This window comes from Apus apus, chromosome 3 (assembly GCF_020740795.1).
Source record: "Apus apus isolate bApuApu2 chromosome 3, bApuApu2.pri.cur, whole genome shotgun sequence".
NCBI lineage: Eukaryota > Metazoa > Chordata > Aves > Apodiformes > Apodidae > Apus > Apus apus.
In genome coordinates, this window is record NC_067284.1 from 106,153,602 (window position 1) to 106,169,738 (window position 16,137).

General features: G+C 40.4%; 1 protein-coding gene across 3 annotated transcripts in view; it reads right to left on the reverse strand.

Moving 5' to 3' along the window:
* Positions 1-335: 335 nt before the first annotated feature.
* Positions 336-16,137, reverse strand: part of PINX1 (PIN2 (TERF1) interacting telomerase inhibitor 1) — a 62,265-nt gene continuing 46,463 nt past the window's right edge. For all 3 annotated transcript variants that reach the window (XM_051614412.1, XM_051614411.1, XM_051614413.1), the window contains one exon: positions 336-2,364. In XM_051614412.1, coding sequence (XP_051470372.1) covers positions 1,768-2,364 — 597 coding nt within the window. In that variant the 3' untranslated portion in view covers positions 336-1,767. The remainder of the gene's footprint in view (positions 2,365-16,137) is intronic.

Genomic DNA, 16,137 nt, shown 5'->3' on the forward strand with positions numbered 1-16,137 from the left:
CAAATGCTGCAAGGGTTAAAAAATACTGGCATGCCAGCAGTGAAACACAGAGAAAGGCATCTTGTTCTCCCTTACAATAAGTAAAACTACAGTAATTTTGCTGCAATGAATAAGCATGTCCTGAGGGCAAGAGAGGTGCTCTGCAAACCAAGATATCTTAGAAAGGAAGAGTTCAGCTGCAACTAAACCACCTGAAGCCACTTGGACTGTGTGCTGCAGACCAAGTTTCTCCCTCTGGACAAAAGAGGCAGCTTAAGGCAATTTTTTCATATTAACATCTGCATCTCGACAATGTTTTTCAAACCACATTAAGCAACACAACTGAGCTAAGACAATAAAAACAAAATGGACCCATTTTATTCAGCAGAGCAGGCCAGTGGGATGTTTTAGATTTACACTGATGAAACACAGTCAGGCCCAAAGTCAACTGAACAGCAAACGGATTTGCATTCTAGACAACTGGTGGGTTTTCAGGGTTGTGCTGTCAATCTGCTGTGGCCAAAGCAATACCAGAACAAGATTTAAGGACAGTGACTGCTTCTTCCAGTTCCACCACTTTGCTTCCAAGCTCACCCATCTCTTGTGGCAGCTTTTAGCTGAGTGAGAGAAAGACGCTAAAATCTGTGCTGAATGTTAAAAATCTCATACAAAATTGCTTACAGAAGTGCTGAGTTCCAGCATTACTTATTTCCAGGTTTACAAATAGAAACAAGCTCTCATTTGGTTCTAAATCTAAATTGCAGATTTTCAATGTATAAATGGCAATACTAAGCCATCTGACCAGCTATGCTTTTAAAATCTATCTGGTCTCCTAATTTCACAGAAAATCATGCTCCATCCGAGACAACTTTTTGAATTCCAGATGCACCACTGAAGGTATCCTGAATCTTGCTTGGACACCAAAGATTTATATATAGTTAATAAGCTCCTTTAGCTTTGTTGCAAAGTTACAATTTCTTGACAATAGTTAACTACTGGATAGGAAACAAAGGGAGCTTTTCTTCATTTCATTCTTCAGTACTGACACTCAGGCTAAACCTTTAATTAGACTGAGTATTATGGGAAGAAACAACATTCATTTTATACGTAAAAGGAGATAGATGAAAAAATTTGACAGGACATTGCAAAAGTCAATGAAAAAATACATACAGCTTTGCAAACCCCCTCATGTGTCCAGAAGCAGAGCTGGGCTATCAGAAGTGGAAACAATGGTAGCTTTAATAATAAAGGCAGTAGTAGGGTGATTCCACCTCACCTCCCTGGATTGAGAAAAAAAACAGTCTGTGTGAAGCAGCAGTTAGTAATTCACTGGCTTTCACAGTCTTAAACACAGCAGTTAAAAGCAGTCCTGATTTGGCTTGCTGTTCCCTGACTTGAATGGAGTTGCACCACAGTGAATCTGGGCTGAAGGCAGCACAGGCTCTGCTGTGCTGAAACATTTCTCTTCCAAAGCCATCAAGGTGAACGTCTGCCACACTGGAAGAGGCAAAGCATAACTAGTTTTTATCAAGTCTTGCTTTGCAGATAGGCAAGCCTTGGCCCTACACATGGAGATCCTTTTAAGATGGCACTGAAGCTCATGGTGGCCTGTCACCATGTTCTCCCTTGAAAGAGCTATGTTTAAACACAGTCTGTGGTCTCAGCTGGAGGTAGAGCAGTGTGCTCAAGACTGGATTACATTGTGATGTCTGGCTGGTGCATTTACAGACTTCTCTAACATGCTAAAGTTCAAATCACCTCAGAGTCCCAGCTGGACTGTTAAAATGGTTAAATGTGCTTGCAGTGCTTCTTTTTCTTTCTCTGTGCTCCTTCAAAACACTCATCTGTCTCCTCTTGCTGTCTTTTGTTTTTCTTATGGTGTTTCTTTTGCTTTAACTTATAGTCCTTTACACTGAGATCTTCCCCAGCAGATACTCCCGTATAAATTTCACCACTGCCCATATTTTCATCACAACTAATGCTTCCCTCTTCGTCCCGCTTTTTATGTTTCCTTTTCTTTTTCCCTGAGTGACATTCACTGAGGGGAGCATCCTTTCCAATCAAGCTACCTATCTTAGGTTGCTTCACTTTTGGATTCTCACAATGCTCTGCACTCTCTGCCTCATCTCTCTTCTGCTTCTTCTTTTTCTTTTTGACTTTGGTTTTCAGCTCTTCTGAAGGCTCCAAAGCTTCATCAGCTGTCAGGCATGAATTGTCTACCTTAGCTTCTGTTTCATCCTGGGATCCCTTCAGTTTTGCCATGCGCTTGGCGAAATATTCCTGAACAGTGAGAACACTCTTCACTGTGTTGTAGCCATCTGCAGGCCCAGATAGCCAGCAGCTACTCTTCTTCTCTTCCTGAGACTCAGGATCAGTAATATCCTCCTGCAGGTGAACAAAGAGAAGTAGGAGTGAGAGTCAGAAACAATGACTTTAAACATAAGGTTATTTTTTTTTTGCACACTCATAAGAAAAAACATTAAAAAACCATACAGTGGTGAAAATTAATTATAATAGAACAGACTTTGGTGAAGTGAGAGGCAGCCTTTAATGCAAAGGACAATGTAGGTTTAGGGAGATGAGGTGGCAGCATGGAAGGCAACAAGAAAATACAGAAAAAGACAATTCTCTGTTGCTTAGAATTTCTTACTGTTTATTGACTCCAGTGCAACTCATGCAGATTATGTATAATACTATCATACTCAGTGTATTACACTCCCTTTGCAAAGGCACGTGTCTCTACAAGATATAAAACAACATGAAAAAAAGCCCACAGTGTGCTCCTATTAGCCTGTGGCATAAAGGAAATCCCATGCCTGGAATACCTCTACAGTAAAGTGTAAGAACTTATGATACACGGAGCAATCCAGCACTGATGCATCTCTTCCATCTTATCTGATCTTCAGAAATGTTTGTTTGGTAGCTGGTTTACTGTCAGTGTGTCCTAGATGTTGTTATTTAAACATGCTCCATTTGATCATATGTTATCAGATGGCAAAAACAACATCACAGGTTAGATCTTACAAGGCTTCTGCATAGATAAAATAAATAGGTGCTGAACTCTAGTTGCTGGTGAACAGCTATAAAAAAGTCTAGTATCTGGGAAGTAAATATAAAACAAAAAGCAAAGTGTAGCTCTGGAGCTGGATGTTATGTATGACACGAAGAGAATTGACTCTGAAAAAGCAACAAATGCAACAAGATGAAAATACGTAACTTGTTAAATTATCTGTGACTTACAAACTAAACAACCCAAAAAATGAGTTGAAATTCAGACTCATTTATATGGATAGTGAAGCACTCAACAATAACCCTTTGTGGCATATCCTTCTGCTTGGCACAAGTCACAAATAACTCCCAATTTTTTATTTTTTTTTAGGTTTTTGTGGGGTGTTTTTTGTTTGTTTGGTTGGTTTGTTTGTTTGTCTTTTTAAAGCCTTGTATAAACTGCAGGTATCCAAGCACACTCTCCTTGATGGGGAAAAGTACAGAAACCATACCAGTATCTGGCCTACAACATACTTCTTGGACAGGAGGGAAATCCACAGCTATTACAGTTGAATGTGGTGTGACAGAGCTACTTCACTGCTTTTCCATTCATAAAAGCACAGATAGGTAAGAGCATCCACTCTACCCTTGCATCTTCTACGTGATCTGAAGTGACTATAAACTACATCCAAATCAGAGCAGCCCAGTTCCACTGGCATAAACGTATACAGGGTGAAGGCCAGTGGCAAACTGGGAGATATAAAACCACTTATCTCAACACTACAGTTACTGCAGGATGGTGTAGATAAATGAGCTGGGTCTCTTCAGGGCATCATTAAACTGGCTAGCTTAAGTGGGGTTTACTAGGGTTTGTGAGTAAGGTTTGCAGGTCTGACTCCTTATGCATCCATAACCTTTGCTCACATGAGCAGGAATGCAAAAACTCGTGTCATTAGTGATGCATTACGAGGAGTGATTTCCTCATATATCTGCCTTCAAGAGAGCTGTTCCAGTGGAATGAAAGTAACAAAACACTTGAGATTCCAGTAATGTTTCTGAGGGCACTTAAAAAAACGTAGGTACTTTTCTTGTAGGAATACCTCGCACTGTAACTTCAAGGCAGGTTTATGAAGTAACTGAAACTATTTGACTTTTGGGAAAGAAGTCTGTAAAGATGTTGAACATGGGGAAAAATAAAGCGTGTATCTGCACACTTCCACACATACAGGTGACATTTGAAAGGAAAACTGCAGGAGGAGTTTGACAAGACAGAATCCACAGATTAAATGGATTGAGCTACGTTTGCAGTCACTCTCCTTTTAATAAGATACACCTCCCAACCCAAGGAAACAGCGTTAGCGCGGATCAAAAAAGGATGCCTTGCTAAAGCAGAGTTAAGCAGGTCACTTTCTCTTCCTTTTCCTTCTACCCACAGCAGGACTTTGACACCTCATACTGCAAAATGACAAATAGTCTCCCAGGTTTTCTGCCAGCCAGAACAGTTTCCCTCCCCAGCCCAATATGTAAAATGTACTTGTCACCAGAACACCAATTACTCCCTGGCCAACCAGGAAAGGATTTTCTCATTCCCTTGGTGACTTCAAGTCCTGACAACTTAATTACTGTAATTGAAGGCAAATATTACTTGAACTCTACTCATTTCTTTTTTATAAAATACATTAGGCATTAAAAAAAAAATGTTCCTTCAGTTAAATGGAGGAGTTCAGAAGGTATGCATGATCCCAGAAAATAAGAACCTTGCTCAAAAATTCCTTTATTGATAAGAATTTTAATAACCATGGGCCATTGAACACAGAACTAACAGGGCATGGAGACAAGCAAAGAGGTGCCAACCCTAGAATACCTCTAAGTTTAGGAAAAGCTTATGTGAAACCATAAATCACCTGGAAAGGCTGTTAAATGCCAGAAGCATTCCCCCTCCTGTAACATACCTGTCCTAGTAGCCATGGGAACACCATTGAACTCTAACCATGGGTTTTCTCTAACCTCTCAGTAGGAGACTCACAGTTTATGCAATTCCTCCCTTGCTTGCCCCAACACATGCATATAAAGGTTTCAAAGAAAAATAAGATACATATACTTCTATGCAAACTGAGTTCCTGCAACTTCTGAAAAGCAATTGATTACACAAGATAAAGAGACAGAAAGAAACACTCTTTCTCTGCAGAACTGATGATCATGTAAAAGGAAAAGAGAAATCGTGGTGTAATTGGTGGGAAGCCTGAAGATTGGGCTTTGGAGGAGTAAGTTTGTCTACACTGCAAGTTCTAAAACTGTCAATGAAATCAGATTGAGAAGATTAAAAGCAGTTGGGAATACTGGCCTCTAGGGGATTGGTAGGATGGTCCCAAGCAAGAAAAAAGAACTGCTTGAAACACAGTGTTAAATGTGGAACGAGTAAGAGGAAACAATAGGAAAACTCAAGGAGAAGCTGGGAAGTGCACAGGAAAAGATGAAGGTCAATTATAGCCAGAAGTCCCCTGTAAATACCATATGTTTATGCAATTAGTTAAATGTATGGAAAATAATGTGAAGCACATAAAGCACTCTGAAGACCAGGGTTTTTTTCTGCCTGCTTTCTTCACTTGAGACACACAATGCTGATTTAATCATTAAGGTAGTACACCAAACTTACAGAGTGAAATCCTGGTTCCCTTGATTCCTGCAGGATCAGGATTGCATCCCTAAGGCATCATACTCTCAGAGCACCTTTCAGCCACAGTTATTTAGTGAAGAAAAAAATAGGGGATTATGGTCAATTAGACATAAAAAATTCACAGTTTGGCAACAGTAGAAACTCAAAGTGGAAAGTATTTAGACACCTTATGAAATCAAATTAGTCTGAAACCCAAAGATTTTTGGAGACTTAAGACCTTAGGTTGAAAAACTAAAATGCAAAAAGAAAAACTGCATCTGCATTTTACTCTGGGAGGAAAAGTGATACATAACCAATCAGCAAAGAAATAGGGTGCCAGTACATCAGCAACAGAAGCAGCTTGGACTAATTCAGTGAAGTTTCCTGCCTTTTCAGACTGCAAGTGTTTCTTTCTTAGCACTTAAAGCTTAGAATCAAAAAATCTGCTGTACTGCCTCAGATCTGCCACACAGGAACTACAATTACTTAAGTCATTTCAGATGCCTTTGCTTCCTCATTTGCAAATGAGGGGGTACTAATTCACAAGCAATTTTGTTAGCTCAAATTCACAAAAATGATATGAAAGGACAAGTACAGAGGGATGAGAATAAAGGCAGAATGAAGCTAAACTATAATTTCAGTAGATTCTCACTGAAATTACAGAAAATGGGCTAGATGAAGTAAGTAGAGGCTAAATCTCCAGCCTGAGCTACAAGGCAATCACACAATCATTCAAGGCTTCAAAATGCAACAACGCCGTTCTGCAGTCTGGCTGAACCACGGTGATTAGCTACTTTCTTGTTGAGAAACCATAGCAATAAGATTAATATAATCCAGTTCTGTTTCTGCTCCTTCAGATCCTCACTGCAGAGGTGTGATGGTATGACCCCCATGCAGTGCCCAAAACTTGCCAGGCAAGAACTGAGGGCATCCCTGTATCTTTCTAACCCAGGTCTAGCTGTCACAGAGAGAAGTACTGCAGATTATTCATGAAGAGTCACTCTGGAGCTTCACAGACATTAAGGATGACAGGGTCTTGCTTTAAGGAGTTGACAACTTCAAGTTAAGTACATGCATAAACATTTGGATTGGGATCAAACAGGCAAAAGAGTGAACAAAGACTTGTAGCATGATGAGTTTAAGCAGGATTAAAATAAATACGTGCATAAATAAGGCCACGTACCATCAGTTCTGAAGTAAATTCTGGCATAAGAACAGGTACCCAGGAGGCTGTAATGTTTTTGGTTTAGCTGATTAAGATTGGTGTAGTGCAGACAGCATCTTATAAAGCACTAATGAAAACTGACTTCCAATACAGAAAGAGCTGATGCAAAGAGAAAAGGGGACAATATCCCCTGTGCTGATGAGGAAGAGGACAATCAGCAGCAGATAGAAATCACCAGCATGAAACTTTGCTAGTAGGATAAATCTATCAGTGTAAATGTGAAGCCTCTACAACCACTGGGAGTCTTGAACATTGAAAGCAACTCACACAACTATCAGGAAAGCATTAGGTAGAGTTAATCCTTCCTTGGAATGGAAAACACAAAATCTGGACTCTAGAAGGATCCTCCAGTCTTGTAATACTTTAAAAATTTAAGCAGGGATAGAATTTGACTTCCTGTTACTAAAAGAGGGTTTAATGAAAGAGACGGAAAGCAGAACACTAAACCTGTAAAGAAATGGTAAAAATTCAGGTCATCTGCAATTTGCTTCTTGGGCCCTGGTATTCTAATCACCAGGATGCCTCACATAACCATAGCAAGGTTTAACTTTACTATTGTTTATATTGAATGCCAATACAGCAAAGAATCCACTTATGGTAAATGGAATGAAAACCTTGAACATCTAATACCTGGACAGGCTGTATAATATCATAGCACTTCTTAAAAGGACAACTTTCAATTACTATAGAGAAGCACTTTCCTGTTTAACTCCATTAAAAAAAAGATAATAAAAATGCATTGAAAAGCCAGCTGCTGTCTTGCAGTTGGATATTATCTACTATACTCCACATGAACTATCAGGCAGCAAGGACAAGAAGAGAGGTTAGGAAGTAACTAATGGAAACAGGACAAGGAAAAACCTTTTAAAAAAATCCAACTGTTTTCTCCATGGAATTATGAAGATCCAGTTTTGGTACATCTGGATCCATCTGCAACTACAAGGGAAAGAGCAGTCAGCCTGCTCCTTTTGTCATTAAAAATGCCAGGGAATTTAATTGTAATAAATATCTGCTTAGAATAATTTTGGGGTTAGTCACAGAATCACTGCTTGGAAGTGACTCTGGAGGTTTTTAGTCCAGGTCCAGCCTGGAGCAGGACTACCACCAATCCTGGACCAGGTAAGCTTTTTGTAGCAGAGTCATGGAAACCTCCAAGGATGGAGGTTTCATGATCTTTCTGGATACCTGTTCCCATGCAGCACTGTATCCTAGTGAAGTTTTATTACCACGTAACAGCATCCATTTCATTCTACTGTATAAAACTATAGATGCTTGGTTTTCAAGTATATTTACACTGTACATCTGCTGAGTTCATTTTTTTAATTTTAATTTTAAATTCCATGGTGATGTGTTTCTATGAAAACCACATTCACACTCTCCCAGGCTGTCTTGTAATTCTGTTTTATATTTTTGCCAAAAGCTCATCCCTCAGCAAGTGGCCAATTTTAGCATTTTCATTTATTTTTACAATTCACGTGCTACTACTGCTAAAGTAGCAAGCCACCATCTCTCTTGCTGAATGCAATCTCTAGTATCCAAAATGCCATTTGCTTGTCATATAAACAATGCATTTCTACTGTTGTCTATGACCTTCTGGATCCCAGCCTGTTTCCAGCAATGAAAAAGGAGCTGTACAATAAGCTGTGGTTCTCAGCCAGGTTTTGCCTTCAGCCTGAAAACAACAGCGTAACAGGAAGCAACAGGGTTGCAAAAGTGCAATGGATTAAATTTTGGCCAGAGACTTGATTACAATGATAGTCATGGGGATTCATTCCAGCCCTCATTATCAGATCCTGGTCAGTTCTACAGTACTAACAGTTACAATATTAGCAGTTACAACACCTGTATTTCTAACGTCAGCATGGGAACCCTGATACTGTGTTGCACAGAGCACACAAACTTCCTTCTACTGTTCTTACACTTTTTAGGAAAAAAAAAAAAAAAAGCCTTCATTAAAGTTTTAGCAAACAAAGGCAGTGAGGAAAATCCCCAAGCAGAAGGCAATACACACCATGAGAGAAAGCAAAAGAGATGCAGAAGACTGAAGGCACGTAGGGAGGGAGTTAAAAAATCAGCACACCGCAGAGAAGAAAAATCCTTTTTGCATCTTGAGAGACACTTAGATATCCTTGTGACATCTCATTTCACTCCAGCTACACTGCTGAGGCCAGCAAAACCTCTTTTCCTTCGCATTTCCTTGCAAATTACATCTGTGCATTAGACTGAATATAAACAAAACTAAAGGAAGAGATTTCCCCTAGGATCTCTTTATTGGCACAATACAGAGATACAAACATAGTGACTTCATCTTCCCAGAAGCACCTAAATCAATTCTAACCATTCTGTTCACACCTTGAATAACAGAGGAAGTATGGTCCGGCAAAGCGAGCACAGGACTGGGAAGGTCACATTTCCCAAGTTCTCCTCCCAGATGGTAGGAAACCCTGGAGAAGAAGTTATTCCCTCCAGCTCTGGCACAGGTTACTGAAGCACAAAACGTACCTTATCAACTATATGGAACTTGCAGCAGAGGTGGGAGTTCCATTAAGTGTTTGTAGAGTGCTTTGAGGTCCTTCAAAGAGGTACCACAGACATGCAGGGCTCTGTGCAAGTACCGAATCAACCCCACCAGGCAACTCTCCTGACAGTGCTACGTGGCTGTGACACTCAGCAGCCAAAAGAAACATCACAGTTTTTGTCTGTTCTGCAATATACCCATATATAAGCAAATCATCAAGAAACTCTCAAATACCGTATTTTAAGGCAGCAGGCAGGACTATAATCAAACTGGTACAGACTCATCTTTTTGTCCAGTACCCATCCTTGAAATGTCAATGTCCAGGACAGTCACCCCAGTAGTGTAGGTATTGTTCATGAGGCAGTAGGGCTGCCAGGCACACTCAGAAGCAATCCAAGTCATCTTCACATAGAAGTTTACTACTCTAATTTCATTCCCTGGGCATTTTTCATCATTCTTTTTGTGTGTGGAATAGGCAGCTGTTGTTAATCCATTCTCATCAGGATTCAGAAAGACAGAATCCTTCTGGATTTTTGAGTTCAGGATTTCTTCCTATACTCCACACATACAGAAGAAACTGCATGGATGACATGAGAAGTAACAAGTGGACTTGGCCAAATTGTGAATACAAACAAAAGTATTAACAAGAGCTCTGAAGATTTAAGATGCTGAGATAAGCCACTGAGGGAAAGGATGCAATAAAAATCGTTGGAAATATCCAGAAGAGAGAAAGGAATTCTGGTAGCGATTCTGAGAGCAAGCACAGCAAGCATCATAGCTTGACTTCTGGCAGAGGAAACTACATGTACTTTGAAATCTGAAAATAAAACCTATGTAAAACTTCACTTCTATCTCTTTTCTAATAATAAATGTAGAAAAGTGTATTTGTGTATAAAGTGCTTCTAGGAGCATCTGAAGCAGATAGTTTAAATGGCCAAACCTTTCCTCTTTTCCCCTTCCCCTTAGAAAATGCTTCTGAAAAGGAAAATACACACTTGAAACTCTTCCGTTTCTCTGCTCTGAGAGGGCAATATGCTAGAGAGCTGAGCCTCGTATCAAAATCAAGTCAGACCTCTGTGCAAAGGTACAGACATTTCCTGTTTTTCAGCACAAGAAGTGGCAGAGTAGCTGCTGAGAAATACCTTGTGTCACTTTGTAGTCACTTATTTGTTAAGTGTGCCTTCACCATGACTTGGGTTCCTTTCTCGAAGCAGGTGTGAAGAAGTATTTGCAGCACAGGAAAATGAATCAGAACATTATGATTTAGGCAGTACAGAACATAAATACCAGCAGAGCCCTCCTGCCTGAAAGTGTGCAGACTAAAAGACAGATGTAGAAAAACAAGACAAATGGCAAGAATGAGAACTGAAAGCTGAAATACAACTGCATGGATGTGTATGCACATTTCTTTCTTCTCTCCAATCTATAATGGTCTGAAGAAAATATTTTGTCTGAGGAAAAGGTTTTATTTTTTCAAGGCATATCACTCATGCAGTGTACCTACAGTTCATATGGATCTTATTTTTGTTTTCAAGAATTCACACAGCCCTGCAACTATAACAAAGCCAGATACAATCTCCCTGCAGCTTTCTTTCATAAATCTCTGTATTTTTTCATCTTTGCTGCCTTTAGTTTTGGTGCTTCCTTTCACAGCTATTCTGACAAGTCAACTCCTCAGATCAATTGAAATTAGCACCCATTTTCTCCTGCCACAAACCAACACAACTCTTCTATACTATACTTCAGAATGCTACTGTTTTCAAACACAGATGGAAGTGCTTAACTAACCATATTACCCATGTCCTACCTTACCCTTTTACTCTCTGATATGTGTAACACCCTGCTCTTGTTCTGTCCATCATTTTATTGTAAGCTCTCTGGGGAAGTAATTAGCCCACATGTGAGCACTATATAACATAATTAACAAATAATAACCACTAAGAAATGTAGGCCAAAAAAGCAAAGTTATCAGAGCAACATTTCTGCAGAGACTTGTATTGTTCTGTTCTCACTTGCAGCACTAGCTTCCAAGTTCCTGGAGGCACATATTATACTCCAAGCAGCAAAAAAGCAAAGGTGAACACTGTGCTTTAAAGAAGATATAAAATGTTCTGACTTTATTTGGATTTACAGGCTTTGCTATTCTTCCACATCAATTAACATTACCAGTAGTAAGTATTTACACAGCACACTACAGTCAATAAATTTCACAATTTGAGGTGAAAGGCTTATAATTTGATTCTAAATTAACTTGGCAACAAGAGTATCAAAGGAAGGAAAGACAGGATGACTGTAACCATGAGCAAGATGCAACAGACTTCTCAAGTGACATCATTTCGTATGGAAAAAACTGCTTGAGGAGACAAGGATAGAACCTTCAATCATGGGTACTCACCCTCACATCCCCCAACAGCTAGTAGAGAATGGCAGCAACTGTTGCTGTCCTATCAGGGAAAGCCTAAGAACTCCCTCTGATTTCAGCAGGGAACAAAGTATTTCCCATTCCTGAGCCTTCCTACTGTAAGCCAGGTATTTCAGCCTCTTGCACATTTGCTAGAAAATGTGAAGAGTCCTGGGTATCCCTTCAACTGTGTCTCTATCCCCTTGATACTGAAAAATAAGTCTGACTGTTAAAGTGCCAAAGGAATTAGACAAAGGTTTCTAAGAAGCCTGAAGTAGACCTCCTGTTTTATGGGGACCTGGGGAGCTAAGGTATCATAAAGAAGGATGAAAGGAGGGAAGAAAAGGAGAAAGGATCAGTCTGGAGTGGTTATTGGGATGAAGCAAGATGACACTTCCAACGTACAGAGGAGGAATAATATGCAGGAAAGAAGAGGCAGAAAGTGTGTGATTACACCTCCACATTTCTGAGTATGTTAGCAATGGTGACTGGGTTCTGAAATACAGCAATAGCTGATCTTGTCTTGAAACATCAAATTAAGGTGGCCCCTGCTGAGGACATGACAGTGAACAGACTACTCCAGCCACAAGGCAGATGGAAAACCTGTCGCCAAGCAGTTGGCACTACTTTATGGGCAATCCCTGGAGACTACAAGTGCCAGCGTGACCTCTGCAGCCTTGCAGCCTAAGTGAGACAGGGCACGTATGCTGTGACCTGTAACTAAGATGCTGACTTTTCATGGTCAGTTTGGGAAATCTGCAATCTTTGGCAGAACTTCGGCTCTACCAACCTGCAAAACAACTCACCTGTTTTAACCCATGCAAGCAAGCTTTTTGAGGAGAGAATAGCTTAGATCAGCATGTACAGTATCGGCATTTCCAAGGCCTGCTTCAACGCCAAGAAAAATCTTAACTATCTAAGTGAAGAAGACAAGTTTCGTGCTTTAAAACTGATGAATAGCTATACAATATTGAGACAGTTTGTACTCTCACAGGCAGGGTCTTATCTCAGCTTTTCTGCTCATAGGCAATCCAGCTCTAATCTCTCAAGCATTAAAGGTGAAAACATTTAGTTTATTTGTGTTTCACATCCATACCTGTCCAGACTGCTCTTGGGTTTACATTACTTTCCTCCCCTGGGAGTAAAGAGCCTCACTTTCCACCTTCAAACCCCTTCTTAAGACTTCATTTCCTTTGGCTTGCTTTCCATGGCTGACCTTTGTATTTCTGCTCTGCTTTTCCTGCCTCCCTTCAACTTCTGCACCTTGCAAACCACAGCTTTAATTTCACACCCTTCCTTGCTACTTCCCTACCTCCTTACTTTTTTTTCTTTTTCTTTTGTGATGGTTGCTTCTACAATTTGACCTGGGTAAGCTTTAAAGACACACGTCTTTCATTATGCTAAGTATTAGCTTTATGGTACTGCATAAAGATTAAGCAGTAATGTGAAACACGACAATAAGAAAATCCCCATGCCTGTAATTCCAAATAGATTTCCTAGGATTTTATTATTAACACTTTATGTAATGCCCCAAGGGGAGTGAAGTGCTCTGTGGTTGCCCAGTGAACCACACAAAACACATAACCTGTGCCTCAAGGGACCTGCAGGTTAAAGCTAGGAGTGGGTACAAAACAACACAAAGAATTGCCAGGTAGGCAATCCCGCAGGCAGCGTTCCTGTTCCAAGCCGGAACGTCTCCTGACACAGGAGCTTTGAAAAAGGAGTGGGAATGGGATGCTTATCACAGCTTAACAGCAAATTGCTCCAGGAATATGCAGCAAAATGAAGAGAAGACTCAGGAAGAAATGTCAGATTAAAGGAAAGCCCGATTTGTTCCCAATGTCTCATTAGCTTCTAACGCTCTGCTGTTTTCAGGTAAGGAAAATAAAACAGCATAAGCCACAGCTGCCATCTGCAGTCCCTCAGCCATGCCGTGGGCAGCCATCCTGTTGAGAGAGAAGTGGTGTTGGCTGGGGTCTCGGATCCTTAGTGGAAGCCTTGGAGTAGTTCTCCTAGATGTCTTAAGTGCACTGAAGCAGAGAGAAACCAGATGCCAGACAGCACAGAAATTCTTCGAATGAGCATTAAAAGGGTGTAAAGAAAGAGGGGAAAAAAGACCCTTACCCAACAGACCTGAGTGGCCCAGCGTTCAGCAAGAGCACAGAAGCTTTACAAGATTGTGTTTATCCCCAGTTAGACACTAACAATCCACCCTTAAAAGTGGCTTTCTACTTTTGCTTCACCTCCTTTCAGTCAGTCTTCCCACTGCCCTGCTCTCCTTTCATAAGGTGAGTCCTTTGCTAATCCCTTCTGCTACCTGGGAGAGCTGGGTGGTCCCCCCATCCTGAGTGGAACTCCACCAACACGTCAGCCTGTCTCAAATCTCGGCAGTGACTCAGCAATGCCAGCTCAGGTTTATTTCTTCCCTTCATTACCCCACACTTAATGCCATAAGAAAAGCAGGAGGGTGGAGCCAGGGAGTTTTTGAAGAAGTCATTCCAAGCACAGATGAAGGTCACGGCTACTCCAAGGTGTCAGCTACATCTCTCATGTACAGAAGGATAGTTGTAGTAGCTCTGAGCAAAGCAACGTGGCTTCCTGTGCCTTTGCATCTTGTGGCTGGATGACCCCATATTTAATGAAGTGCAATTTCTGACAGATGCTGTTCTTGTGGTTATAGCATTCATAACGACTTTCCTCTGTGTGGATTCTCTGATGTCTAATAATACAGTCGAGCCCAGCTAGGAAAACAATATGTCTTTCCTTTTCATGCGACTATTTATTTTCACAAAGAGTAGGAACTTAGTATTTGCAAGGCTGCTGTCTGCCTATGCAGTGTGGTTGAAATCAATGACAAAGGATGGAATAAACAAAGAGAATAATCATATATGCTTAGCTGACCTGGAAATCAGGCTTAAAATGAGGCAGCACTTTAAGTAATGGAATTGATAGCAAAAAGAAGTTCAGTGTCGATAAATAAAAAGTAATGCACTTGGGTGAAAGATAACCTACCATTTAATAGTATAAAAATCAGGAAGTTGGGAAGTATTTCAGCAGCCCATCCAGCCTGTTGTTGTACTGATAGATCTGTGCATCTGAACTGGGGTGGACATTGGTAGCTTGACAACTTAAAAAGCAGCATACCACACAGACATAGGTTAAAAAGAAAGTCAATGTAATGCTGATTAAAGAAGTCCAAAGTTCCCAACAGTAAAGTGTGCCAGCACTGATTGCCATTACTGCATTCAGACTACCTTTAAACCATTTTCTCAGACATATCTTCTTCATGAGAACACGTGTGCTAAGAGGTGGGTGGTGATTCAAGACGGAAGTGAGGCTCCACGAGAAATGGGAAAACAATAATGACAGCAAAAACCACCACTAAAAATGCTTTAAGAGTAACTGGCTGATTTTTTAAGCAGATGAGAAACAGTCACAAGTCTGTTCCACCACCTCTGCTGCAGAGGAAATCACCTCTGGAAAAGGGGCAATAACATACAAATGGAAGTGGTGAAGGTAAGGTGCAGACGGCAACCATTAACACAATTATTTTTGGAGCAATCAACACCTCTTGAAGAAGAAAAGAGCCCATGCTAAGTCATAGGTGGTAAGAAGCCAACACATCACTAAAAAGAAGGAATTGTTCAATTATTATTCTGGATATGAGCATTGCAAATGCAGGCACTAACATCCATGTTACAACCTGTTATCAACCGCAGCATGTTGAAGGGATTAAAAACTAACATCGCATCACTGTTCCTCCTAAAATCCTGTGCCAGGCCAGGGTATTCCAATTTTTCAGCTTAAATATTCACAGAGTTGCAACATCAGACCAACTTTGTTTGCTCCTAATGAAAGAGGTGATTCACTTCCTTTCAAGGAGCTACATTGTAAAATGTTGATTAAAGCACAAATTGTCCCCCAAAATTTAAAGCTGAGCAAAAAAGAATACAAAGCGAGGTGTAACAGTAGATGGGAGTCAAGGGGAAAATCAAAGCAGAGAATTCACCAAGAGATAGAGATTTTATCAAAGTGATTGGTTCATTAGGCAGAAAATTTGACTATGCATTAACACTGTACAGTAGTATTTTTTGTTAGTGAGTTCTTCAGGGCAGACACCTTTGTCTTTATACTTGTAAAACACCAATTAGTATCTTGGGCAGACTACAAACAAATCAACATTAGAACAAAGCAGTGAAACAGAACCATTTGTATATCCTGTTATGCCTGGAGTCACTAGGACAGATTCAGTTCCCCGGAGAGGGACCATATTCTCTTTTCTCTAACAGTTTTGTCCATGTTTGCTGCACGTTCGTAGTAGTTAAAAAGCACAAACTTTGATTTATCTCTCTGCTTTGGTTCAGAAGGAG